Source organism: Hemiscyllium ocellatum, chromosome 7, assembly GCF_020745735.1.
Source record: "Hemiscyllium ocellatum isolate sHemOce1 chromosome 7, sHemOce1.pat.X.cur, whole genome shotgun sequence".
Taxonomy (NCBI): domain Eukaryota; kingdom Metazoa; phylum Chordata; class Chondrichthyes; order Orectolobiformes; family Hemiscylliidae; genus Hemiscyllium; species Hemiscyllium ocellatum.
In genome coordinates this window covers 76355925-76380488 of record NC_083407.1, presented here as the reverse complement: position 1 = coordinate 76380488, position 24564 = coordinate 76355925, and the positions used below count along the sequence as shown (strand labels likewise).

The 24564-nt window shown below is 38.5% G+C and overlaps 1 protein-coding gene across 1 annotated transcript in view; it reads right to left on the bottom strand.

Annotated features, from left to right (window-relative positions):
* Positions 1-7863: 7863 nt before the first annotated feature.
* fam171b (family with sequence similarity 171 member B) overlaps positions 7864-24564 on the bottom strand; it is a 103034-nt gene continuing 86333 nt past the window's right edge. The window contains exons 6-8 of the mRNA XM_060827984.1: positions 23798-23914; positions 18454-18574; positions 7864-10878 (exon numbers count right to left, since the gene is read on the bottom strand). Coding sequence (XP_060683967.1) covers positions 9465-10878; positions 18454-18574; positions 23798-23914 — 1652 coding nt within the window. The 3' untranslated portion in view covers positions 7864-9464. The remainder of the gene's footprint in view (positions 10879-18453; positions 18575-23797; positions 23915-24564) is intronic.

Below are 24564 nucleotides of genomic sequence, written 5' to 3'. Positions count from 1 at the left end.
TCAAGTAACACTCTGCTGATGTGCCTTCTTTCAAGTTTCACTTTTACCCTATTTCCTGATTGTGAGAAGGGAGGATCTTAAAATTGGGGAAGGAAGTGACAGTTATAAATACATCTTGCTGACTTCAAAATCTTCGTTAAAAGCTCCTGTCAAAATTTTGCCGGCTTGTACCTCTAAATTTTGTACTCTGTTTTTCTGAACCTGCTTTACTGAGTATTCTAATATCGACGTTCTGTTTTTACTATTAATCTTTTCACTTCCTGCAAAATTACTGCACACAGGAGCAAAAGTTTCAACGTTTGGGTAACAGGATGTTCTCGCACATCTGAAAGTGTATGTCCTATACCAATATTGCTGGGTGCTTTACTCTTTGGGCGGACAGGGACTGCTAGATGCAATATTCAGAATGTGTGGAGACAAGAAGTTATGGTGAGCTGTCAGTTGCTGGAAATCTATGCCATTGTCTGCAGCCTACATCATTATTATGGTGCTGAAATGCTTAGATATTATGGTGTGATTGAATTATGATGTTATTTATTATACCATCATTTCCTGGGATATATAAAATGAGACCTTTGCTGGAACATTCAAGACCAGCCACATTACACATTAAATTTAATGGCAATCACTACTTTCCCAAATTAACACTACCATAATCATCACAGACCATTACTTAATGGTGCAAGAATAGCACATTTAATTCCTTAGCTTGTACAGTATAGCTGAGGATGATCTTCATTCTATAATAACCAGTCGAGTGTTTTCCAATGAAGCAAATAACTTGTATAGGGGTTAAGAACTGAATTAGGTCACATGGCTTCTTGGCCATGCAGTAAAATCTGTTCTGCTGTAGGAAAAGATACTAGTTATTTGGAAAGTATAAGTTACTCTAAGATCTCTTCTATTTCTAAGATGCATCACAGTAAAGCAATTTGCGGTAACATTAAGGGAATTTAGAAAAATAAAATAAAATATCAAATTGTATAAAATAATTAAATGGTTCCTTAGAACACAATAGGATGGCAGGACAGCAAATACATCAGAATTGCAACATATGTGAGATTCTTCATGCTGGTTTAATCCAGAACAAATATGTCTGTGCTAAGTATTTGAAATCTGAGCAGCTCTAGCTCAGAGTTTATGAGCTGGAGGTTGAACTAGATACCGTGATGCAACAGGGAGTGGGGAGAGTTACTTGCATTCTTTGTACCTGGCCTGGACACTTTGTATCAGGAGGCAGTCACATCTCTTTGGACTGGATTGCCTGATTTGGTCAGGGCTCAGGGATGGGAAAGTGCATGTATAAGTGAGGCAGATAAGTGGATGCAGAGGACAGCGGCACAGGAATCTCAGCCTTTGCAAATGTCCAACAGGCATGAGGTTCTTCCAACTTGTCTGGATGAGTGTGAAGGCTACATGGTGGATACCCAAACTGACCATAACATATGGTACAAGCAGCTATTTAAGAGAGGTGAGGGGGTTGAAGGGGTACAGAGTAAGAAAGCATGTGGTATTAGTAGGGGGTAGCGTAGTGAGGGAATTGACACTGCTTGCTGGAACAAAGAGCATGAATCGAGGGGTTGTTATGGCTCTCCTATGTCAGGGTTGGGACAGCTACTCAGGGCTGTAGAAACGTACTACAAACACAAGGCAGACCTGGCTTGTGAAGCCAAGCAAATGTTGTTAAAAGAAAATAAATCAGGTTAGCTCTACTGCTTTCCATTGAAGTATGTATTAGATTATAATAACTTGATAAAAAAAATACAGCAGCTCATTTGTATATATAAATTTCCCAGAAATGACAAGGGAATAAATGTTCCCAAATGCACCTGACAACCTACAAAAGAAGTTCACTTGGAATTTTAGGACAATATAAACTTGTGAGAAACACCCAATGTGTAAATACAACCTTGGAATACTATAACCCTGAGACTACAGGAGTTCCCTTCTTAAGGTTGTGCCATTTGGATGCGTGAAAATAGGAAAGTATGACATAGTGAAGAATGGTCATTGTACCATCTTCATCTTAGTACATGCACACAGCTTCCTCATTTTCAGTTAGATTTTAAGGTGTCGAGTGACTACAAACATTTTCTATGAAGCTCTGTCCTTGTTTGGTGTTTTGTGTTCCACCTTGATGCCTCAGATAGCATTAACCTCCTTCAAACAGACATCACTAATCTCAATGATAAACTTAAAAATCACTCAACGCCAGGTTATTGTCCAACAGGTTTATTTGGAAGCACTAGCTTTCAGAGCTCTGCTCCTCCATCAGGTAGCTGTGGAGCAGGATCATAAGACACAGAATTTATAGCAAAAGATATCATTTCAGTTGTATGACACTGTAATCTTTTGCAATAAATTCTGTGTCTTATGATCCTGCTCCACAGCTACATGATGAAGGAACAGCGCTCAAAAAGCTAGCGCTTCCAAATAAACCTGTTGGACTATAACCTGGTGTTGTGTGATTTTTAACTTTGTCCACCCCAGTCCAATACCAGCTCCTCCACATTACTAATGTCAATGAAACCTACCTTCCTGGGAAAAGGCAGCTGATGGAAGGAGCAGTGGAATATACCTCCTAATAGAAAGGACAGACTGACAGAGACCCTCATCACCATTCACTTGTTTTGCCATCTGTTATAAGATGCTTTGAAGGCCTCAGCTGGAATTTCCTCATGGTCATCATCTTTGTTTAGTTTTCTAGTTGTATCAATGCTTGTTGTAGCTCTTCCACTGATGGTGGTTCACCCACACATTTCACCACAGGCTACTGGAGATAGTCCGAAAAGTACCTGCTCTGCAAAAACTAAAATAACTAGCATAAGCATAGTTAATCTACAGCTTTTGTAGGTTGTCAGGTGCATTCGGGAACATTTATTCCCTTGCCATTTCTGGGATATTTATATATGCAAATTAGCTGCTGTTTTTTTTTATCAAGTTATTATAATCTAATACATACTTCAATGGATGACTGCAGTATTACTGAGCACTCTGCACTAGATTGACAGAAATATCTCAACTTCTGATATTCTTCACATAAGAGACTTGGCTTGTTTGTGAATGTTGCCAAACCAAAACTCCTAACAACCCATATCAGCCAACTATTCCACCTCCCAGCGTTGAAGGAAATGCTCTGGAATATGCCGAGCATTTCCTATACCTTGGCACCTACCATTCTCAAATGGCCAACATCACTGAGGAAATCAAACATTGGATAGGTTGTGCTTGTTCAGTAATCAACAAACTAAGGCAACGAGTGTTTGACAATTAAGACCTCCAAAGACAACAAGAATTTTGTGTGCAGAGCAATTATTGTCACCACACTCCTGTACTGCAGTGAAATCTGGACTGTGACCCAGAACAATAATGCCTCTGCTCCACATTGAATGGAGGACTGTTGAACAATGTTAGTTTCCTTATTGAAGACAGTTCCAGAAACATTCATGCATATCTCTTGTAAAATCAACTACAATGAACTTACTACCAGCCAGGTGGCTGAACCTTTTCTCAAAAGGTTCTGTTTTCTCAACTCTGAGATGGTTAGCATTTCAGAGAAGGACAGAGAAAATGCTTCAAAGACTCTCTGAAGCTTTCCTTGAAGTGTTGTGGCATTAACTTTATTGACTGGAAAGAACCCGTGATTAATTATTATGAATGATGACCACTTGGTACATTAATTTTCAAAAAGCTCAGAAATCAGTACTTTAAGGATCAGATAGGGGAGCAACAAAGAAAAGGAAGCAAATTCCTCCACTCTGGATCCCACAATCTTTTGGAAACATCCTACCCTATGTGTCCAAAGACCTCAGAGTTGAGAATGGTCTGTTCTGTCACATTGAGGACACTCATAATTGACATCCTTGAATCACTGCCACTAGTCCGAAATCCAGAAACCTCCTTCCCAACAGTAGGTCTACCGACTCAGGGTGTACCACAGACTGCAGTATTTTGAGTAGCAGAAAGCATAAGGGACTGTCAAAGAATACAAGAGAATATAGTTGGGCAGAAAAGTGGCAGATGGAGTTCAACCCAGACAAATGCAAAGTGATGCATTTAGGAAAGTCTCATTCTAGAGTGAATTATACAATGAATGGAAGAGCCTTGGGAAAAGTTGATGAGCAGAGGGATCTGGGAGTGCAGGTCCATTGTACCCTGAAGGTTGCTGCACAGGTGGATAGAATGGTCAACAGGCATATGGTATGCTTGCCTTCATCGGATGGGGTATTGAGTATAAGAGCTGGCAGATCATATTAAAATTGTACAAGACGTTCGTTTGGCCGCATTTAGAATACTGTGTACAGTTCTGGTCACCACATTACCAAAAGAATGTCGACACTTTGGAGAGGGTGCAGAGAAGATTTATGAGTATGTTGCCTGGTATGGAAGGTGCTAGCTATGAAGACAGGTTGCGTAGGTTAGGTTTGTTTTCATTAGGAAAAAGGAGACTGAGGAGTTTTGTAAACTGATTGAAGTTTACAAAATCATGAAGGGTATAGAGAGGATAGATAGAGATAAGCTTTTTCCTAGAGTGAAGGATTCAATAACGAGAGGTCACACTTTCAAGGTGAGAGTTGAAAGGCTTAAGGGAGGTATACGCAGCAAGAACTTTATACAGAGGGTGGTAGGTGTCTAGAACGCGTTGCCAGCAGATGTAATAGAGACAGGCACGGTAGATTCACTTAAGATGTGTCTGGACAGATGCATGAGTAGGTGAGGAGCAGAGGGATACAGATGCTTAGGAATTGGGCGACAGGTTTAGACATTAGGTTTGGATCAGCTCAGGCTTGGAGGGCCAAAGGGCCTATTCCTGGGCTGTAAATTTTCTTTGTTCTTTGAGTAAGTAGGTCACCTCCACCTCCTCAAGGGCAGTTAGGGATGGTCAACAAATGTTGGCCTTGCCAATGAAGCTCTCAGGATTTACAAAAAAAACTCCCAACTATCTCTTCACAGAATAGTCAAGAATCAAAGTGTGCTACAAGCCCAAGTTCTGAGATTTTCATATGCTGGATACCAAAAGAAAAATAGCATATTTCAAATTACATAAAACCCTCTGTGTTGGAGACTATGCATTGGACAAGGCCAACTATAGTATTTCCCCACGTGCTATATATAAATTTATCTTACAATTTTCATCATATCAAGCCATTGTCATATCTCTATCATCTTAATCTCCATGTAAACAATCAGTGTGGAATGTGTCAGAGGATGAATGTATAATTTTAATGTCATCATCTTGAATCCAGCATTTGAAAAAAAAAGGCGGATATGGAATGTTTGAGTTTTAAAGAAAGGCTGGAGAGGCTGGGACCTTTCTCATTGATGCATAGAAGGTTGAGAGGTGACCTTATACATGTTTATAAAATCATGAGGGGTTTAAATAGGGTGAATGTTAGATTTCTTTTCCCTAGGGTGGGAGATCTGAAGACTTGGGGGGCATCTTTTTTTTAAAGTGAGAGGGGAGAGATTTTTTTAAAAAAGGGCAAATCTTTTACACAGAAGCTTGTGTGTGGAACAAGCTTCCTGAGGAAATGATGGATGTAGGCACAGTTACAGCATTTAAAATGCATTTAGATAAGTACCTGATTAAGAAAGGTTTGGAGGGATATGGCCCAAGAGCAGAGAGGAGACTAGTTTAGGATTATGTTCAGCTCGGACTGGTTGGACAAAGGGGTCTGTTTCCATGCTGTACGACTCTATGTACAATACACAACTACAGGCACGATATTCCTCTCCCTGGAGGTGGTGAGAAAAAGAAATAACTGGGTGAATTGGCCTGGGAGAAAAGCACATCACCTTCTCTCCGCATCACTAATTATGCGCTGGACAAGAATTCCATGGGTAACGTTTTCCATTCACCAGTGGACTGCCATTTTCATAAAATCCCCATATTGTGGAAACAGGCTATTCGGCCCAATAAGTCCACACTGACCCTCTTAAGAGTAACTCACCCAGACCCATTGCCCCATCCTATCACGCTACATTTACCCCTGACTAATGCACCTAACCTACACATCCCTGAACACAACAGGCGATTTATCATGGCCAATTCACCTAACCTGCATATCTTTGGACTGTGGGAAACTGGAGCACCTGGAGGAAACCCACGCAGGCAAAGAGAGAATGTATAGACTTCACACAGACAGTCGCCCAAGCTGGAATCAAACTTGGGTCCCTGACGCAGTAAGGCAGCAGTGCTAACCCAACAGTGCTGCCCAACACATTATGGCTCCACAGGGGCCTCTTCCTTTTCCCTTCCCTTTCTCCAATGACTTTCCTACTCATCATCTAGTTCCATACTGTCTTGATCCAATTGATGATTCAATTCTACACTCATTCTGTTCAGGTAAGGACTGCCACGTTGATCTTTCTGAGTTAAATCCATAGATCATGACCAGTTCAGTGACTGGAAATGAACAATTTAAATTTTGCTTCTTTCCATTTTTGAGAATGATACTTTAGTACAAATGTATCTTGGTCAAAATTAATAATGTAATTCAGTTTTGCGCTAGCATGCAAGATGAATTTCTGGCTCCAAACTTTCTAAAAACATTGCTAACAGCATTTGCATTATTTTTGATTCCACTGTCCTTAGTTCTTCATGTACTAACATTCTCAACTTCACCATGCTAGAGTACTAAAGGTATTTTGGAAGAACACTTCTGCTTTTCGACCTAAAATAAGTAGGTGTTTTGTGGTTGAAGATGTTATGCATATCTTGCATTCAGTTTGTATCGTTTCATCATGGGACAATGCCTTCCCAATTTCACTGAAACCTCATATTATGTGTTCTGAGGCAGAAGAGTTTCAGCATTTATGTTGTATATTGGAATGATTATTTTGTTAGAAAGGGCAAATGCTCTAGCTTTAAAATGCTAGCACTAGTCTCAAATTTCCTGGCAATTTCTGTAATTGTTCTTGATTGAAAAATACACAGACAGGAGAATGTTATGTACAATGCTGTGATAATCTGGATTGGATGTTTCTGCATGCACTCACTGTTTACAAACATCTTTACAATAACATTAAAGAAACAAAGAGTTTGGAAACATTTGTTGTTAAATACAATTTTTTTAAAGTAATTGCTAATATGAGCACTAATAGTGGTCTCTCTAAAAATGGCAATGTTAAGTCTCGTAGAATCTGCTCAGAGACAAACTCCGAATTTAAATACATTTCGATGATAAAAAACACACATTCTTATTCTTTCCACCTCCCAACCCAACCTGCACCCCACCCAAACTTTGGTCTCTTAGTTCGGTTGTAGCTAAAGGGAAAGACTGGACCTGCACTGAACTGTCGATAACACTGATTCCCACCCCAATAGTTGCTTGACCTATATTGGAATTTACCTCCGGTACAGCTAAAGTTCAGGACTTGGGAAAGCATAAAATTATATCTATAATGATTAAACTAAGTGTTTTTCCATGACTTACTGTGAATTATAAAGTAAAACAAAATTGTTTGCTTATTAAATAAAAGCCTTGAAATTATAGCGTGAGATAGTGATATGAAAACCCAACATCTTCATTGAATTTTGTTTTCACAATACTTCGACATCAAGCTGATCAAAATAGATACTTTTATGTTTTTTGGTGAAATAGTGAACGGAGGATTTTCAGATCTGTGCTTTCACACTTACTGATTCCACAGCATGGCACCAAGGCCAAAGACATTTTAGGCATCTGTGCACTACTTTACATGCATGAGAGTCAAACACAATGTAAACCCAACTCAGTTCCATTTTATTGGGTTTTAAACAACGCATTAAAACAATTCTGAATGTAATTCACTACTCCTTAGAAATACTACACTGAACACAGGAATCTAATGGCAAAACTGGCTTTGATAATGAACAAAATGTATGAACATGCAACCATGCTTGACACCACACTGAATAAACAAACACTTTTTTCAACATATAATACAATAAAATACTTTCCAATGGTTTCACAAACAGTAGGCATCTGCTTTTGTTTCAGCATTTTGTCAATTACTGAAGTGAAAATCCAAATTGTTTTTGAGATATGTACTTATATAAAATAAAAACAAATTGACCCTGATCTTCAGAGCATGTAGTTCCCAAGATTAAACAGTATTTGATTCAGGGCTGTAGTCTAAAAGTGCATTCTGGTCAGGAGGACTGTCTGAATTATGACAAACAGAACAGTTAGAAAGATTCACTTTAATTCACAGTATCAGTAGATGGTGCCGTGTAGACTGTCAATTTTAAAAATTGCAGTAGTTCCCCTGAATCTGAATGAAAGAAGGTGGATGCAACAAAATGAAGGAAGCTAATGAGAATAATGGAAACTAGCATCACAGTCTTTTTGTATATAGTACACATGCTCCATCAGCAAAACCTCAAAACAACTTACTTCAACATTTTCTGCCCACCTCTGTCACAAAAAGAAAAAAAAATGGTTATGCCTTTATGACTGGCGTTAGAATTTGGGGACAGTTTTACTTCAGTGCTGTGCTTTGCACATTTTATGGTAATTCATGAATATTGCATTTTATGAAGTCCTTTAAATTTAATTATAATCTATTTAAATGTGAACAGCAGCCTCTCAGAGGCAAAACTCTAGTGTTTTGCAAATGTTGCTGTGTGAATCACTAATCCTGTACTTGCATGCAAAATTTTACAATCTTTTCATGCTGCTTAAGAAATTTGAAAGGTTTGTGCTTTTGGGATTGGAGCTTTTAAAAAACATATATTCTTTAACATTTTATAAAATATTTAGTGTAAAATTATATGTTGCTTCAACTTTGGGGAATACATTCCATTTGTATAAATTGGAAAAGGCAGTGTGTTGTACTATTTTCATGTTAAAATAAAGGTTTGGTATGACAACTGCCTGAAGATGAAGCTCTCTATCTCATCCTGTTGCTGATATGGATTAAAGTTAAGTCAGCATTCTATTCTGAATATATCTTTTGAATTTTTAGATGTGCTCTTATATCTGGGCACCACACAAATTGATCAGAACAACAGGATTTGGATTTAACCATTTTTATCTTTGGAGGGCATATTATCAATACATTTACAAAACAGATTGACCTTAAACATTAAGACAAGGGAGAAAAGATCACTGTTCCTTTCTTGCTGGAGGTTTACAGTGGCAGAGGTGACAGATTTTTTTTTAAAAAAAGGGCAATGGATTGTAAAAGAAACAATTCAAGGTCTGATTGTAAAAATATACTGCAAACTGATCAGATACTCCATCATTTGTTTATAAACAGATTCTGGTGCAAAAATGTAAAGGACACAAATAACTTGGTGCTTAATAACCCTGTGCGTAATTATTTACAGGAAATTCAAGATGAGTGATCCAAAATATCCACCTTATACAAATAGGATGTTTTTATTCAGTACCACAAAATGTAACTAATCATTAAAATAACCACAGAACTAAAAACATGCTTTGTTCCATTGTAACGACTTGGAATCAAAGATATTCAACTCAGTTTATAGAGATCAGAGGTCGTTCCTCTCTCTTCTGCCAAACACTTTTTTTACTATCATCTCCATCTCCATCTCCATCGCCATCAGTACTCACTCGCCCCTTCCTATGTGGAGGGGTTACACTTATTGCATCATCCAGCAAACTTCGGTCACTTTGTTCTTCCTCAACCTCAACTATCTGGTCGCTACCTATATCCAATACGTGTCTGAATGATAGGTCCTCTGGGGTACAGACAGTGGTGCCACTTTCACTGCCACTCAGATCCATGTCTTCAGAGTATAGGTTCTTTGAAGCAGGTGCACTTTTGATGAAAGTCTTCTCCTTTTCAAGTTTCTTGCCGGTGTGGTGCTCATTCATATCAACTCCTGAGTCGAGGCTTGTGTCATTGCTGTGCACTTTTTTCGGTTTTTGAACAATCATGCATGAGTGTCTGATTGGAGGTACTGGCTTACCCTCCAATGACACAAACCATGCTCTGGGATGTGGGGAAGGCTTGCCTTTGGTCAGTTCCAACAGTGTCTGTTCAGATATGCCCTGTAGTTCCGTGGCAAATGGAGCCACTCCCACTGCCTCATTCAATGTGCCAGGAACAGAAACAGATTCCAGGAGGCTGTTGCTGTATCTTCCCCAGTTTGCAGGCAGCACTGACTTAGAATCCAGTACCTGGTTTGAATTTATATAATCCTGTTGCCCCTGAAGAATCTGCTGATGTCTCTGGGATTCAGTCTGTTGTTGGGAGTGCAATGGCATTTTAGGAAGTGTCTGAGTGTAATTGTCCCTGGTTAATGGCTCAGGCAAAGGGCTGTAGACGACCTGCTTATTTCTGGGCAAAGTAGCTGACCTGGCAACCTGGTCTGAAGTACAAAAATGACCTTGAGTTTGCATGATAGCCATGGCTGGATTATAAATGGGCAATAGTTTGTTTGAAATATGGGGTAATTGGTACATTGCTTCATTGTTAGCGTGCTGTATTTTATACTGCTCTTCCATCATCTCCTTTCTCCTTGCCAGCATCTTCATATGTTTTATCTGCAATGCATTTTTGGGTACATCCTTAGGACTACTGACTGCTTGCTGAGATACAGTTTCACTGTGGAAGTTATCACTCAGTTTTTTCCGAGACCGAACTGTGTAATTGTCAACGTAAATTTTGCAGCTCTCGTTATTCTGCTTCTCTGAAGTCTTATTCACAAGTTTACAAAATTCATTCACTTCTTTTCGAGACAGATCTCTCTTTGGACTATAGGGGACTACCTTGGGCTGTTGAGAAACAAGCTTTTCATCAGATTTTAAATTTTCTTTGGTGACTGGGAGCAAGTTCATGTGAGTAGTTGATGTGGTCTGGTCCTTCTTTGATGTATCCAGTTTAGGCTTGGTTCTTGGCTTTTTGTGTGGATGACCATACCTTCCCCTGTCAAGAAAGAGAAACTAATTTTAATGATAAATGGCAAATAATTTTAATATAAATGCGTGAGAGGGCACTGAATGCAATTCTAAAGGGAATTGATATTCAAAAATCATCTGTAGGCTATGAAGATAGGGCTGGTGAAGGGGGGTAATTACATTCTGCTTTCAAAGGACAAACTAGCTTGCTGGGCTTAATGGCTTCCTTCGGGTCTGGTTAATTTTATCAGGATTTGTACTAATGATTGATTTCAGTAAAAATACATCTTAAAAATTGCTACATTTTGCGATTCTTAGACAAGAACATAATAGAAAACGAGGACAAACAACTTGTGGTGCTAAAGAAGAGCAATATTTCTAACAGGTTTTCAAATCCAAATTGAAGTAGTAAGTCCCATCAATAAAATCCAGAGGCCTAAGTTTCTTTCTTTAAATATTAACTAACAGCTTGCAATTGAAGCTGGAAGGCAACATACTGGTGGTCAACAAGAATTCCCTATTTCACTGACTGAATTTTATGGTCAGAAATCAGGTGACAGTCTTTGATATCGATCTCAAAGAGTTGCCTAAAAAGACACAGTGACCTCTAACACAATGATTTCCCCTTTCCCAATACAGGCTTGAATCTTACACAATATCTAGGCGAACGCTGGGCATCCAGCAGGGTAATAAGCAAGCAGCCAATCTCAGTGAAATATCCCTACAAACAGCAAAAATCACTGAAGACAGTTTCAATTTTACGAAGACAGATTGTGTGCTTTTTGAACAAAGTAGAATGTATATGTGAACACAAATAGAATGTATCTGTGAAATGATCACAAATTATGAAGCGAAACAAATGATTGAGATGCCTGAGGAAGTAAGGAAGAAGATAAAATATAAAATTCACTAAAAAGTTAAATTGTGGAATTTAACAGGATGGAAAATCTGACATTCAATAACTTACTCTTTATGAGGAAGAAGCGATTTCACAATAGTAAGCCATGCATCCAACACATTGATATGATTTGTTTATTCTAGTGAAGAAGACAGTGCACACATTTTCAGCTTGTGTGAGCAAGCTTGCTTTTCTGTTTCAGCCTACACTACTGACTAACAGCAATGTGAAAAAGAATGCCAAATGCGTTGTTTCTTCTTACATGTACACATCCTATCCACCTGTAATTCCTTAGCTAAGCTGCCTTGTGGCCCCAGGCCAGAAACGTCAGAGGAATTTGGAGGATGCTTCGGCCCTAGCCAGCATTTGGATTCCTTCCAGCATTTATGAACCAAACGTCCAGCTATGGGCGAGTACCTTCATTGCCTTGTGGTCAGACCCGGCAAAAAATCTGCAGCAGTGACAAACCCAAACTAATGTCTAAATATGACAACTTTCTGACAATGTCTGTGACCAAGCTGGTGTTAAACAAAGTTGTTTTCATTCCGTTGAACTCAACCAGAGATTGGTTGAGTGTTCTGACATTTGGGATGCCTACAATATTCTGAATAGGACAATCCAATTTTGCTGCACAGCATTATCACAACATTAGTTATAAATGATAAACCCAACTTGACTGTGTATGGAAAAACACAATGTCTCTAACATTGGGAGGGATCACAGTGTCCCCTGATCAGTCAACATGCACCTCATGTCCAGCAGCTCCCAACTGCTGATGTGCTGAACTGCCACGCCTAATCTGCTTTAATGGATGCTTGGAGCCCACAGTTGGAATCCATTTTACTAGGCAGAAAAAAAACAAACAAATAGTAAGAAAGAAAGATGCCAATTCTTTGATTGGCTAGCTAGAACATGGCACGATATACATGTAGCTGATTAATATCAGTGCAAGATAACCATGATCCATTTGGCGGATTGATAGACTGACCAATGACTTTCATGACTCAGGATCCTCAAATGAAAATAAATTCTTCACATGTTGGTCTTAAATGGGCAACCCCGTTTTTTAAAAATGGCAAACGTGAGAAAACATCTTTTTCACATCAAGTTTGTTAAGTCTGTTCAGGATTTTCTATGGTAGCAAACAAATTTTAAACATCATCTAAACTTTTAGAAACACCAGTTATACTGCACTATTTTTTTTTACCAAAAACTAGGCTTAGTGCGAAGAAAAAAGAATCTTAGTTATATGGTGAATGCTAAATTTAATGGTCCAACATGCAGGCACATGGCTAGAGAATTAGCAGATAGCAAACAAAGAACAATAAAGGGTCAATTTCAGAATGGAAACTAGTAATTAGTGGGGTACCACAGGGATCAGTGATTAGGCCCCAGTTAATCAGAACATATGTCAATGAATTGGTCGAGAGATTTAAAAGTAATATTTCCAACTGTGAAAACAACACAAGATTAGGAGGAATTGAGAGTGATGATGAGGAAGAGCCTTCAAGGTGAACTAGACAAGAGAGTGGGCAATGCATTGCAGATGTAGTATAATCTGGATAATTGTGAAACTATCTACTTCAGATGCTGGAGGTCTGAAATGAATACAGAAATTGTTGGAGAAACTCAGATCTAGTAGCATCTGTGAAGATAGAACAAAAGAGTTAACGTTTCAAGTCAGCAAGACTCCTCTTTAGAACTCTGAACCTACAGATGCTGACAAACCTGCCAGTTTCTTCAACACTTTCATTTTTCTGTTTTTAATATCTTGATGCAGCCAAAGAAAATCTCAGCTGGAGTATTCTCCTTACCAAAGAAAATATGGGCTTTGCCACAGAAGCAGTTCAGCCAAGGTGCACAAGGCTGCTTACTTTTGATGACAGGGAGACCTATGTCCCATTGTACATCTCTTTCCAAATCTATCATTGTTTAAATAATATTTCACCAGTCAGCTCTTTCTATTGAAAAGGATAATTTCACATGTGATTTATGTGAAGTTTGGTTTATGAGGAGAGACTGGATCTATATCCACTGGAGTTGAGAAGAATGAGAAAGGAATTCTTTGAAACACGTGAAATTCTGACAGGGCTAGACAGACTGGACAGATGATGGCCCCCTGGCTAAAGGGCACTAGAGAAAGGGGTCATTGTCTCAGGATACAGGGTAAACAATTTAAGATTAAGATGAGGAGAAACTTCTTCACCAAGGGACATAACGCTGTAGAATTCTCTACAATGTAAAGCAGAGTCTGGCCAGGTCTGAGTATATTTCAAAAACAAATTAGATTACTAGACAATAAATGCACCACAGAACACAGAGAGACAGCAGATATATGGCACAGGAGCGGCAGAGTTAAGCTCAATGGGTTGAATAGCCTAGAGTTGCTCCTATATTCTATGTTTCTAACTCTGGGCCTGATATTTGATAGGGTCAGAAACAAAGGCTCGCCACCTTAACCTGATTACCAATACTGTGAAGATTGTACTGATGAATGGGTGATATGTTGGCTCGGTGGTTAGCACTGTTGCCTCACAGCATCAGGGACTTGGGCTCGATTCCAGCCTCGGGTGTGGGTTTGTATGGAGTTTGCATATTCTGCCCATACCTGTGTAGGTTTCTACCAGATACTCCGGTTTCTCCCCACAGTCCAAAGATGTGCAGGTGAGGTGCACATTGGCTGTGCTAAATTGCCCATAGTATCAAGGAATGTGCAGGCTAGGTGGATTAACCATGGGAAATACAGGAATAGGGTTAGGAGGTGGATCTCGGTGGAATGCTCTTCGGAAAGTCAGTGTGGACTCAATGGGCCGAATGGCCTGCTTCCACACTGTAGGTATTCTATGATTCTGTACTTAACAGGAAAATACCTGTTAAACAAAAACAAATTATTGGAATGGAGTGTAGTTGTGCTCCATTTTTAAGTATTCAAAATGAGTCAGATCAGAATTTGTTATTTGCAAGTTTTAGTGGCTTTTCCTTCTGAAATATTAGGCTTTCATTATTAGTTAGACATAGAGCAATTAACAGTTATCCGATAATTAATTTGATGATCTCTATTTACTTTGGGTGCATGAACTGTATCAATTGTGAGATTATAACCTTTGCATAATTTTCAACCTATTTTTATAAAACCCCCCTCAGAATAACATTAATGACTGAAATAGCACTGATTTTTATCCATAATTTTAACATTCTGAATTAAAATCTGCAAATATAATCCTGGGGAAGCACACACCCACATTACACTGTACCAACTCAACATGTAATAGCAAAGTTTGTGCTTTTGATATGTACTATGAGCAGAGGAAATAAAGAGAAATCCTGAAGAAAACTGTATTCTCTTTAAATTTTCTGATTTAAATTCTGCTTCCTTTAAAAATGGTCAACATTGCTGGACTCACAAAATGTCAAGATTGCTAAATGATTCTTTGACTAGAGCTTCAGACTCCTCCTATCTTGTAAACTGTGAGGAAGACAGCATGGAACCCCAACAAGGACACTGACAAATTGGAAGAGTGGGCAGATAGATGACAGATGGCATTCAATTTAGAGCAGTGAGAGGTTCGTAAAGTTAATAAAGCTTACAGGGCCCTCAGCTTTATTAGGGGAGAAATCCTGTTCCTTGGATGCTTCCTGGCCTGCTGCGCTTTTCCAGCAACACATTTTCACCTCAGCTTTATTAATAAGAGCAAAGAGTGCAAGAGCAAGGAGGGGATGTGAACTGGTAAAAGACATTTGCGAGACCTTGGAGTACTGTGCAGAGTTTTGGCTGCCACATTACAGAAACAATGTGAATGCATTCTAGCGAGTGCAGAGTGATTTACAACAAAGGTTCCAAGAATTAGAAACTTCAATTATAAGGATAGATTGAAGAAGCTAAGACTGTTCTCTTTGGAGAAAAGAACGTTTAAAGAGGAGATTTAATAGAGGTTTGCAGAATAATGAACGGGGTGGGTACAGTGAAAAGGGAGAAGCTGTTCCTACTTGTAAAATGAACAAGAACACACAGCATAGATTTAAAGTGATGGACAAAAGAAACAAGAAAGCAAGAGATAAAAATTTTCATTCAGTGAAAGTTAGTATGAAATACACCGCCTGGAAGCGTGGTGTATTCAAGTTCAATTGAGGCATTTAAGAGGATATTGAATGATTATTTGGATAAAAATAATGCACAAGGGTGTTGGGAAAGAGGAGGAGATTGACATTAGGTAACGATGCTCATTTGAACAGCCAGTGAAGGTGCAGTAGGCTGAATGGCTTCCTTCTGTGACATAACGCTTTGTGATTCTGTATGGATATTCCAGTTGAAAGTGACACAAAGGACTGGAGAGACAAGTTTTCTGCATCCATTCAGCTTTGAACAAAGGGAAGCCTTAAGATGCACCAAGCTAAAATAAATGCTGATGCTTGTGGCTGTGTTTGTTGACACGTCGTACACTGCTTAGATTTGCACTTATACACTGAAACAGGCTCTCCACTCGGCTGAACCTTCCTTCAATAACTCACATGGGCATTGCAGCTTCCGTGTATGACATCATTGATATTTTACATGATGAGACACCAGGTCTGGAATTGTGTGTGGGTGTCAGCAGACACCAGCTTTACAGTTATCTCTTCAATTTACAATGAAAATTCTAACAGAGGAGGTAAAGCTATACTGTTAGCATAACAATCTTCCAATCTCTCAGTTCCAAAAATACCTGTCCGTGTCACATGGCTGAAATCTGAGCTTGTTGACCTGCTAAGTACCCAGCTCTGGAATTCTAAGCCAGTCGCTATCTTAACGTCGCAAGAAAAACAGCTTTTGGCCTTAACAGCTAGAAGGACTGCCTTCCATCTCTCTCTCTCTCCCCCAAAAATCACATTGCCAAAAAGAGTCTCAGACACTGTCTACCAAATTGGACTAATTTTGAGAGCACAAGAGATTTTGCTGCATCTTTGATTGGCATCCATCTGCATCACAGGAAAAAACTGCTACAAGTTCAGACAACTGACAGACAGTGAATTGGACATCGGCCTATTGGACTCTCTAAGTCACATGAAATAATGCTATTGTCACTGATTTTTTTTAAAAAAGAAATTCATAATTTCTAACTTCCTCTCTCCCCTTTCTCTTTCTTTCTACCTTGTATGATTTTTTGTGTGAATAAAGTAGCGAAAGCATTGTTCTAGTGCACTGTGTTTTTTTGTTAATAAATCCTACCTTTAATTTAATCTTAGATACTGAAACTCAAAAGAAACACACAGGGTTTAGGGAACTGTGCCTCTCTGCCTGCTTCAGTAAGGGGTTGGATAAAAAGGGAAAATTGTGCATAACAATCTCTAGCTTAAGGAGGAAAATCAATAACTTAAATTTGCATCAATCTCCCTTTGTCCATGACATAAGCAAAATCAATACTAAACAGCTGCCCATAACTTGAATATTTTTCAACCTATTGTAAATCACTTAGATGTCTCACTCCAACCAGCTCCTCAGCAAACAGATCAATAGATATGGCAGGCAAAAGGTTCTTCATTTGTGTAAAGGTTTCATGCTTGCATATTTCCAAATAGAAATGCGTAGGTGCCAAAATAGATCTTTAACCAAAAATTATATTTGGTTTTAGCAATAAATATTTATATTAAAACAGCACCGTGATATAATACAAGATCCCAAAGTACTTGACAGAAGAACTGATAAAATAATATTTGGCATTTAACCACACAAGATTTTAAATAAGAGGGACAAAAACTTGGTTAAAGAGGTAGATTTTAAGCAGCTTCGTAAAGAAGGGAAAGAATTAGACAGGAGGAGAGATGTAGGAATAGGACTGTAGTGCTTGGATTGCAGGCAACTCAAGATGTAGTGGCAATAATGGTGCAATTAAAATCAGAGTGCACAAGAGGCCAGAATTAAAGTAATGAGGATATATTTCAACGTTATAGGGGTGTAGGAAGTCACTAAGATAAGGAGGGTCAAGCCATAGACAGACTGAAAATAAATATGAGAATTTAAAATCAAAGTGTTGCTTGACCAAGGTATCAATGTCGATCAGGGAGCACAAAAGTGATCAATGAACAGAACTTGGAGAAGCGCAACAGAGGTTTGGATGATCTCAAGTTTACTGAAGGCTGAATATGAGATGGCAGTCAAGACTACATTGACATAAAGGATTTAACAACATTAAAACAGGATGAAATAACTTTTATTATAATGCTGTGGGTTGCTTCATTTATCAAAAGCTGTTGATTGTTATATAATGATTTATATAATTGTTATATAATGCCTCACCTGCTGTGATATAATTTGTCACAGCAATCAGATATTAACTGAGTTTTCAAGCAGTTGTTGGAAATGAATTCTCCTCAGTATGACAAAAGCTTTAAATAAAGTTATTTTTTCAGCTTTGTAGTTACAATGCATCAACAAGATAGGGAAAAGCTTTGCGCAGAGCTGAATATTTAGAAAAACTTTAAATTCAGACAGGGTGACTGAGATATGTAGTTCATGACTGCATTACTATCATCTCCCATTCAAGAAGATCTATGGCATTTGAATTATGCTCAGTACCTTCAAATCAATGATCACGCCATAAGTCATCACTTAGCTACATTCTATTACATGCTAAAAATCACAGTATGCAGAAGACAAAGTATGCAAAGGTGCAAAATAGCAAATCTCCAGATGCAAAAATACTTATATGTAATATCCAACAGTCTTACCTGCAGTAACAAAATAGCACAGCCACAAATCCTGCAAGAATCACTGCAGTTCCTCCTAATATAGCCACCAGGAGTGATGTATGGTACGTAGTGATATCTTTTGCAATACGACCAATTGTACCTAAATATGAAGCAGCAGAGTTTTAATGTCAATCACATGTTTGCAATACTCTGTAAATGGTTAAAAAAATTAATCAGGGTTCTGAGGTTGCAGTGGTAGTGTCCCTACCTCTGAGCCATGAGACTGAGGTTCAAGTCCCATCTGCTCAAGAGTTACGTAATAACATATCTGAACAAATGGATTTTAAAAACATTCAGTCAACACCAAGTGACTATGTGAACTAATGAGGCCCTGTTGTACTCAGCACAGACTTTCTGTACTTTTTAACCTCATACCAAATGTAAACTAGTATGAACTTTATGGTTTCAGACTTTTAAGTAAGTAGATCATGTGATTGTCAAGTTTCTGCAAGTAAATTTAGATGCTAGTGAAGTTTATAGGCTTGATGTAACATAATATTGCATTTTATAGTCACAGAATCTACTGCAGAGGAGGGAGCTAATTGGGTCAATGAACTAACTATCCGTTTAATCCCTTGCCCATTAGCATTTTACACTTGTCTTCATTTTTAATATTTATCCTCTACCTTTCTGCTTCCACTAGTTTCTAGTTAATGTCCTAACAAAGTTCTGTGTAAAAGGAACCTTCAGTTTCTCCACTTTTCTTGCACTTTCAGTTGCTACCCTTTAGTCACTGACTTGCCAACCTGTGTTAACAGATACCCCAGTTTCTCTCAAAATCCTTTATAATTTCAGTATCTCAATCAGATTCCATGTTAATCACCACTGATGCATTAATTTTTTTTTGGTCTCTCTAGTTTCTTCTCAGGACTAAAGCTGTTCATCCATCATAACTTCAGCAGCTTTTTAGTATAATGATTAAAATAAGTCATTAGCAATACATTACAGAAACTAAATATTTTCTTGTATTTCAAGCACATCAGATTTTAATTGCCCCACCGCTTGTATGCACACCTTTGACAGCATGGGTCCGAAACCTCCACATTGCTCTTTGCCTTCACATCACTCTGAACTTACATTAGCGTCCTAACATAGTCTTATGTGCCTTGGTACAAAATAGTGTTGGATAACTGTGAAATAATGGGGGCCACCTTTGTTATGCATCAATTAATTTCATGGAAACACACTAGCAAAAAATACACAATCATTATTTTCTGACATTGCTCTCCTTCCTTCCTGCTGTACAACTGTACAGGTTTTTCTTGCTAATTCTACTTGTGTTGGCCATTCACTCTTTCTTTCTCTCTTTCACACACACACAGTACAATTCCCATATGTTTCTCACAACAGGAGATGTTCCCTTGCAATAATCTGCATTGCCGCCACTGATGAAAATTTTGTAGCAAACTCTCAAAACCTACGACCAGGTAACCCATGCTGCATTGATAGTTCAGAATGGGTGCTAATGTTACCAGTCAGATGATGTCTGTTGAATTCCACTGTGTACAGTAGGACATGCAAAGGCAGCAAAAAAAGGATAAATAAAATGTGCAAGACACACTCAGGATCACACATATGCAGCTGCTATTGCTGTTATATGCTGAGAATGACAGACCTGAAAGATGATTACTTGCCAGCTTTGACAGATTGGAAACTGGGTGTTGCATGTGGAGCTGGAATAGGGTCAGACTCAAAAATAAGGAGGGAAGCAAATTTATAATAATGTAGAGACAGACAATCTGCGGACTTATTAATATATTTTAAATTTGATTCAAGTCTTTTTAATCAATAGGAGAAAAATAATTAAAATAATCAAAAGACACTTTAAACAACCTGGCTGATAGTTTCAGTCAAATAAACAGGAATAAACTGGAACAACAGTTATTCAAAATGTAAATATTCCATTCCAATAAAATGACAGATGGCAGGGCAGACAAATATAGAATAGCAATAAAGTCTACTACTGCTATCTGCCAAAGTCGATACCTCAATCCAAATGAAAAGGAAACAAATAATTTGGCTGACTTTCTTTCATCGTTTTCAAGGCAGGTGGTTGAAATGAACCTGAAAGTTTATTTCTGTACATTTATCAAACAGAATTTGGCCTTCTGTTTTACTGACTTTTAAGAAGAGTCTGTAATTATTGCTCGATAGTCTCATTCGAAATTTAAGTAGCTACCTCACTGGTTAAAAATTTGATATAGAGGGCAGGATTTTCAAATGTTTGTTGGGTGAGGCCAGTTGCAGGTGGACAGGCTTTGAAAACAGAACTCCCAGGTGTCAGTCAGTCTTCCAATTCCTCAGAAGGAAGCCCAATTTTCAAAGTGGGGGCAACATTGGAAAAGGGCTAGCAATTTGCTGACCTCCAGCTGACCTATTCAACTCATCAAAGATCTTGTGTAATGGTCTGGAAAGGACCAAATATAATCTTTCAAAGCAGCAATGTGAAAAGTGAATTCTGTGATGTGATTTTATGATGCTACTGCTAAACTGAAGTGATTTTTAAAAAGGGTTACTCAGATTAAGGTGCTCAAGCAGGGGCACAAAGTAGGCCCATTCTGCTCAGCAGTGGTAGGTACCTTGTGACTGACCATTTGGCTACTGTATGCACTGTGAGGCTGCTGGGCCACAGCTCGCCTTTCTTTTCAAATCTGTAAGCTTGTTCATGAGTACCATCTGCCCCAGAGCTTAAAGTTTCAGCTCTAGGTTCTGAATTCAAGCAATTCCTGGCACCACTGTGTTTGCTTCTGGCCTAAATAGGGTCTTTATATATTAAAATAGTGCAGGGTCAATAAAATAAAAACAATGCAGACAAAGGGCCTGTGAGTGATCTGTCCATTAAGTTGCCAAGCTCAGATTAAAATCCAAGCAGAATTTGTTCTTATCCATGCAGAACAACCTTGAGAATGAAGCTGTAGCAAACTATAGTCAATATTTCAGTTTCAGCTAAAATGCAAGTAGCTTTATCTTGAGGTTAACCTTTTGAAGACTGTCTTCATGGACTTTGGGAAAGGACAAAGTTAGGTTCATCTCTGATGTCTCAAGTAGTCGAATTGCTTAAGTATTCACTGTTGAAACATATACAAGAATAATGTTCACTATTTATGAACTTACAGAATGTAATCTGCTCTACAGTTCTGTCCAATCCCTACAAATTTACAAAATAAAATTATCTCATGCCACCACTGATGAAATGGGAAATCAGAAGAAATAAGTACAGTTGCTTGTTAGGGTAGAACTTGATATTTCTGAAAACTATTGCTTCCAAAGCTTTTACCTTGCCCTCTTCAGTATTACTGTAAGAATGAATATTTTTGCACAGTCACAACAATTTGAATGATCAGCAAGTGGATTCCAATTGACCAAAATGTTGCTGTGGAGAGAGTAATGTGAAACTGTAGCCATGCCAAGCCACTGCATGATTTAAAAAAGGCAACTTACTTTCTTCTGTGTAATAACATGAATACAGAGAGTATTCAAACAGCTCTTGGATTGGATCTGGAAGGGGACCAGAGAAGGTTCACTAGAATGATCCCAGGCATGAAAGGTTTAACATATGAGGAATGTTTGAGGACTCTGGGACGACATTTGATGCAGTTTGGAAGAGGGGGATCTGATTGAAACTTACAGGATATTAAACTGCCTGGACAGAGTGTATGTTGGGAACCGAGGGCACAGCCTAACAGTGAAGAGAAGACCCTTTAGAACAGAGATAAGGAGAAACTTATTTAGTCAAAGAGTGATGAATCTGTGGAATTCATTGCCACAGAAGGCTATGTGTGGAGGCCATGTCATTGAATATATTTAAAACAGAGAATGATTAGTTCTTGATTGCCAAGAGGATCAAAGGTTCAGGACAGAACGTGGGAAAATAGAGTTGAAAAACCTATCAGCCATGAGCAAATGGCGAAGCAGACTCGATTGGCCAAATGGCCTAATCTATGTTCCTATGTCTTTTGATCTTATGGCTGCAGAATCCAAGATCTCCTTTGTTAGACACAATTCAAACATTTGTCAGCATATGCTGAACAATCCTGAGTATGATAATATTTACTTGAACAACTAAGTTAATCAGTCAAGCCATTTGTGAGAAGCAACATGAATTCATGTACAGAGATCCATTTCCTACAAACAAAACTAATCTTGTTCAAACCTTACACCTTTATTAAATTACTCAGGAGCACAGGGAACAACTGAACAAACATTCTTTCCGATCTGTGAAAACCACAGATGGGTTCTCCTCTATAGTCTATCACAAACCTACCTTTTCTGGTCAATATACACATTTGGATTCCTAAAGCTCCATGAACTATAGAATGTACCTTATCGACAATCTTGTAAGTTTGGTCCAAGCTCTTTCTTCACCATACCAAAATAAGATGTGTCAAAGCTATCCTGGGGATAATAGCTATCCTGGTCAAATAAGTGCTCATTGTCAACATACAAAATCATGAATGGGTCTAAAGTTGCAACTCTTGATCTTAAACATTTCCTAATCTACTGCAATTTTCCCAGAAGAGTAAGGCACCTTAAATATTTGAGCAAAAGGTAGAGCTAGAGGTTTCAAACCACTACTATGCAGTAACAACACATGCTATTTTCCACCAACAGGATATTGCATTCAGCCAAAAAGACATCCTGCCAACCACATAAGTTAGCAATCTGGCATATGAGTTTCGATTTCAGTGTGATGCCAGTTATGTAGGCCATATTTTCAGTTGCCAAAATAACTGGTGGATCATACAAAAGGCATGGCCTGTTGGCTGTTCACAACAGGAAGATTACTGACCATACTCATCCAACATATGCTTGAAAAACTCAGAACAGAACCCAACATTAGAAGCGACTCTGTGATTATACAGTACTTATTAAACAATCCCCAAGTGTGCCCAGGAATACACTAACAACTAATTTAAGATTATTATTCAAGCTTGCAAAATGACTCAGTTAGTGCTTGTTACAAACTATTTACATTCATACACAGGACCCAGATCTTTGCAAACAGAAACAACATGTCCAGTTATTGTGCTTTTTTGAATTAAACAGAAGCAAGGGAGCCAAGTGTTCTCTGGCAGACTGCCCTGTCAGTGACTCAACCAATTGAAATCAACTGGTCTTTTTTGAAATTAAAAAAGTTTGGGCCATTCCAAACCTTCTCCAGGCAATGTCATGGCCAACTAGTCAGCAGTTTTTTTTCTCCAATAATATAAATTTCTGAGCTTAAAATTTGGCCTCTTGGATTTGTCCTGATGAATGCAACACAAAAAAGATTCAGCTACAAGTTTCCAGCAATATAAAGTGCATATGCAATGTACATGTTTACCTGTGGTTAAAGGTAAGGGTGCAGCTATCCAGTGGCCTAAATGAGGGGCCATGTATGTCCAGACAAGTCGATCACCTTCCTTTCTAACTGTTCCAAGTCCTCTGTTTACCCAGGCACCTTGGATGAAAGAAGAATATCTGTGAGCCAGGCATTCATCTCAAGATCATTAGACTTTAGCTATAACAAAAGAAACATCACTGATGAAAGTAGATGAGAAGAATTAGATGCCCCAATTAACTGAAGTTCTCTTGATCAGACAACTGTTCTTTTCGATAGGAAAACTGTACATATTGCTCCATTACTTGAGGAAGTCTAATGGGGAAAACCAAGAACTTCATGAATCAGTTATTGAAACATTTGCCATCATGAAATTACTGGAATCTATATTTGAAGGCCTTGAAAATATTCAGCCAATCAAAGAGACAACGTATGGATTGGTAAAGGGAGGGTCACGTGATGAATCTGAAGAGCTGTCGAAAGTAGTGAACAGAGATATACCAGTGATATGATTTATCTAGAATTCCAGAAGACATTTAATGAAGCTGTCAGCTAAACTTAGGCTAATAGAACTGAAGACAAATTGAAGACATCTGGAGTGCTGTTTACAGTACGAGTCTCGTTATGCAAGGAAGGACACAAATGCACTGGACATCGTTCAAAGAAGGTTTACAAGACTCATGCATGGAAAGGGCAGTGTACTTTGAAGAAAGGGTTGACAGACTATGCTTGTATCCACTGGAGTTTAGAAGTCACAAACAATGACAGAA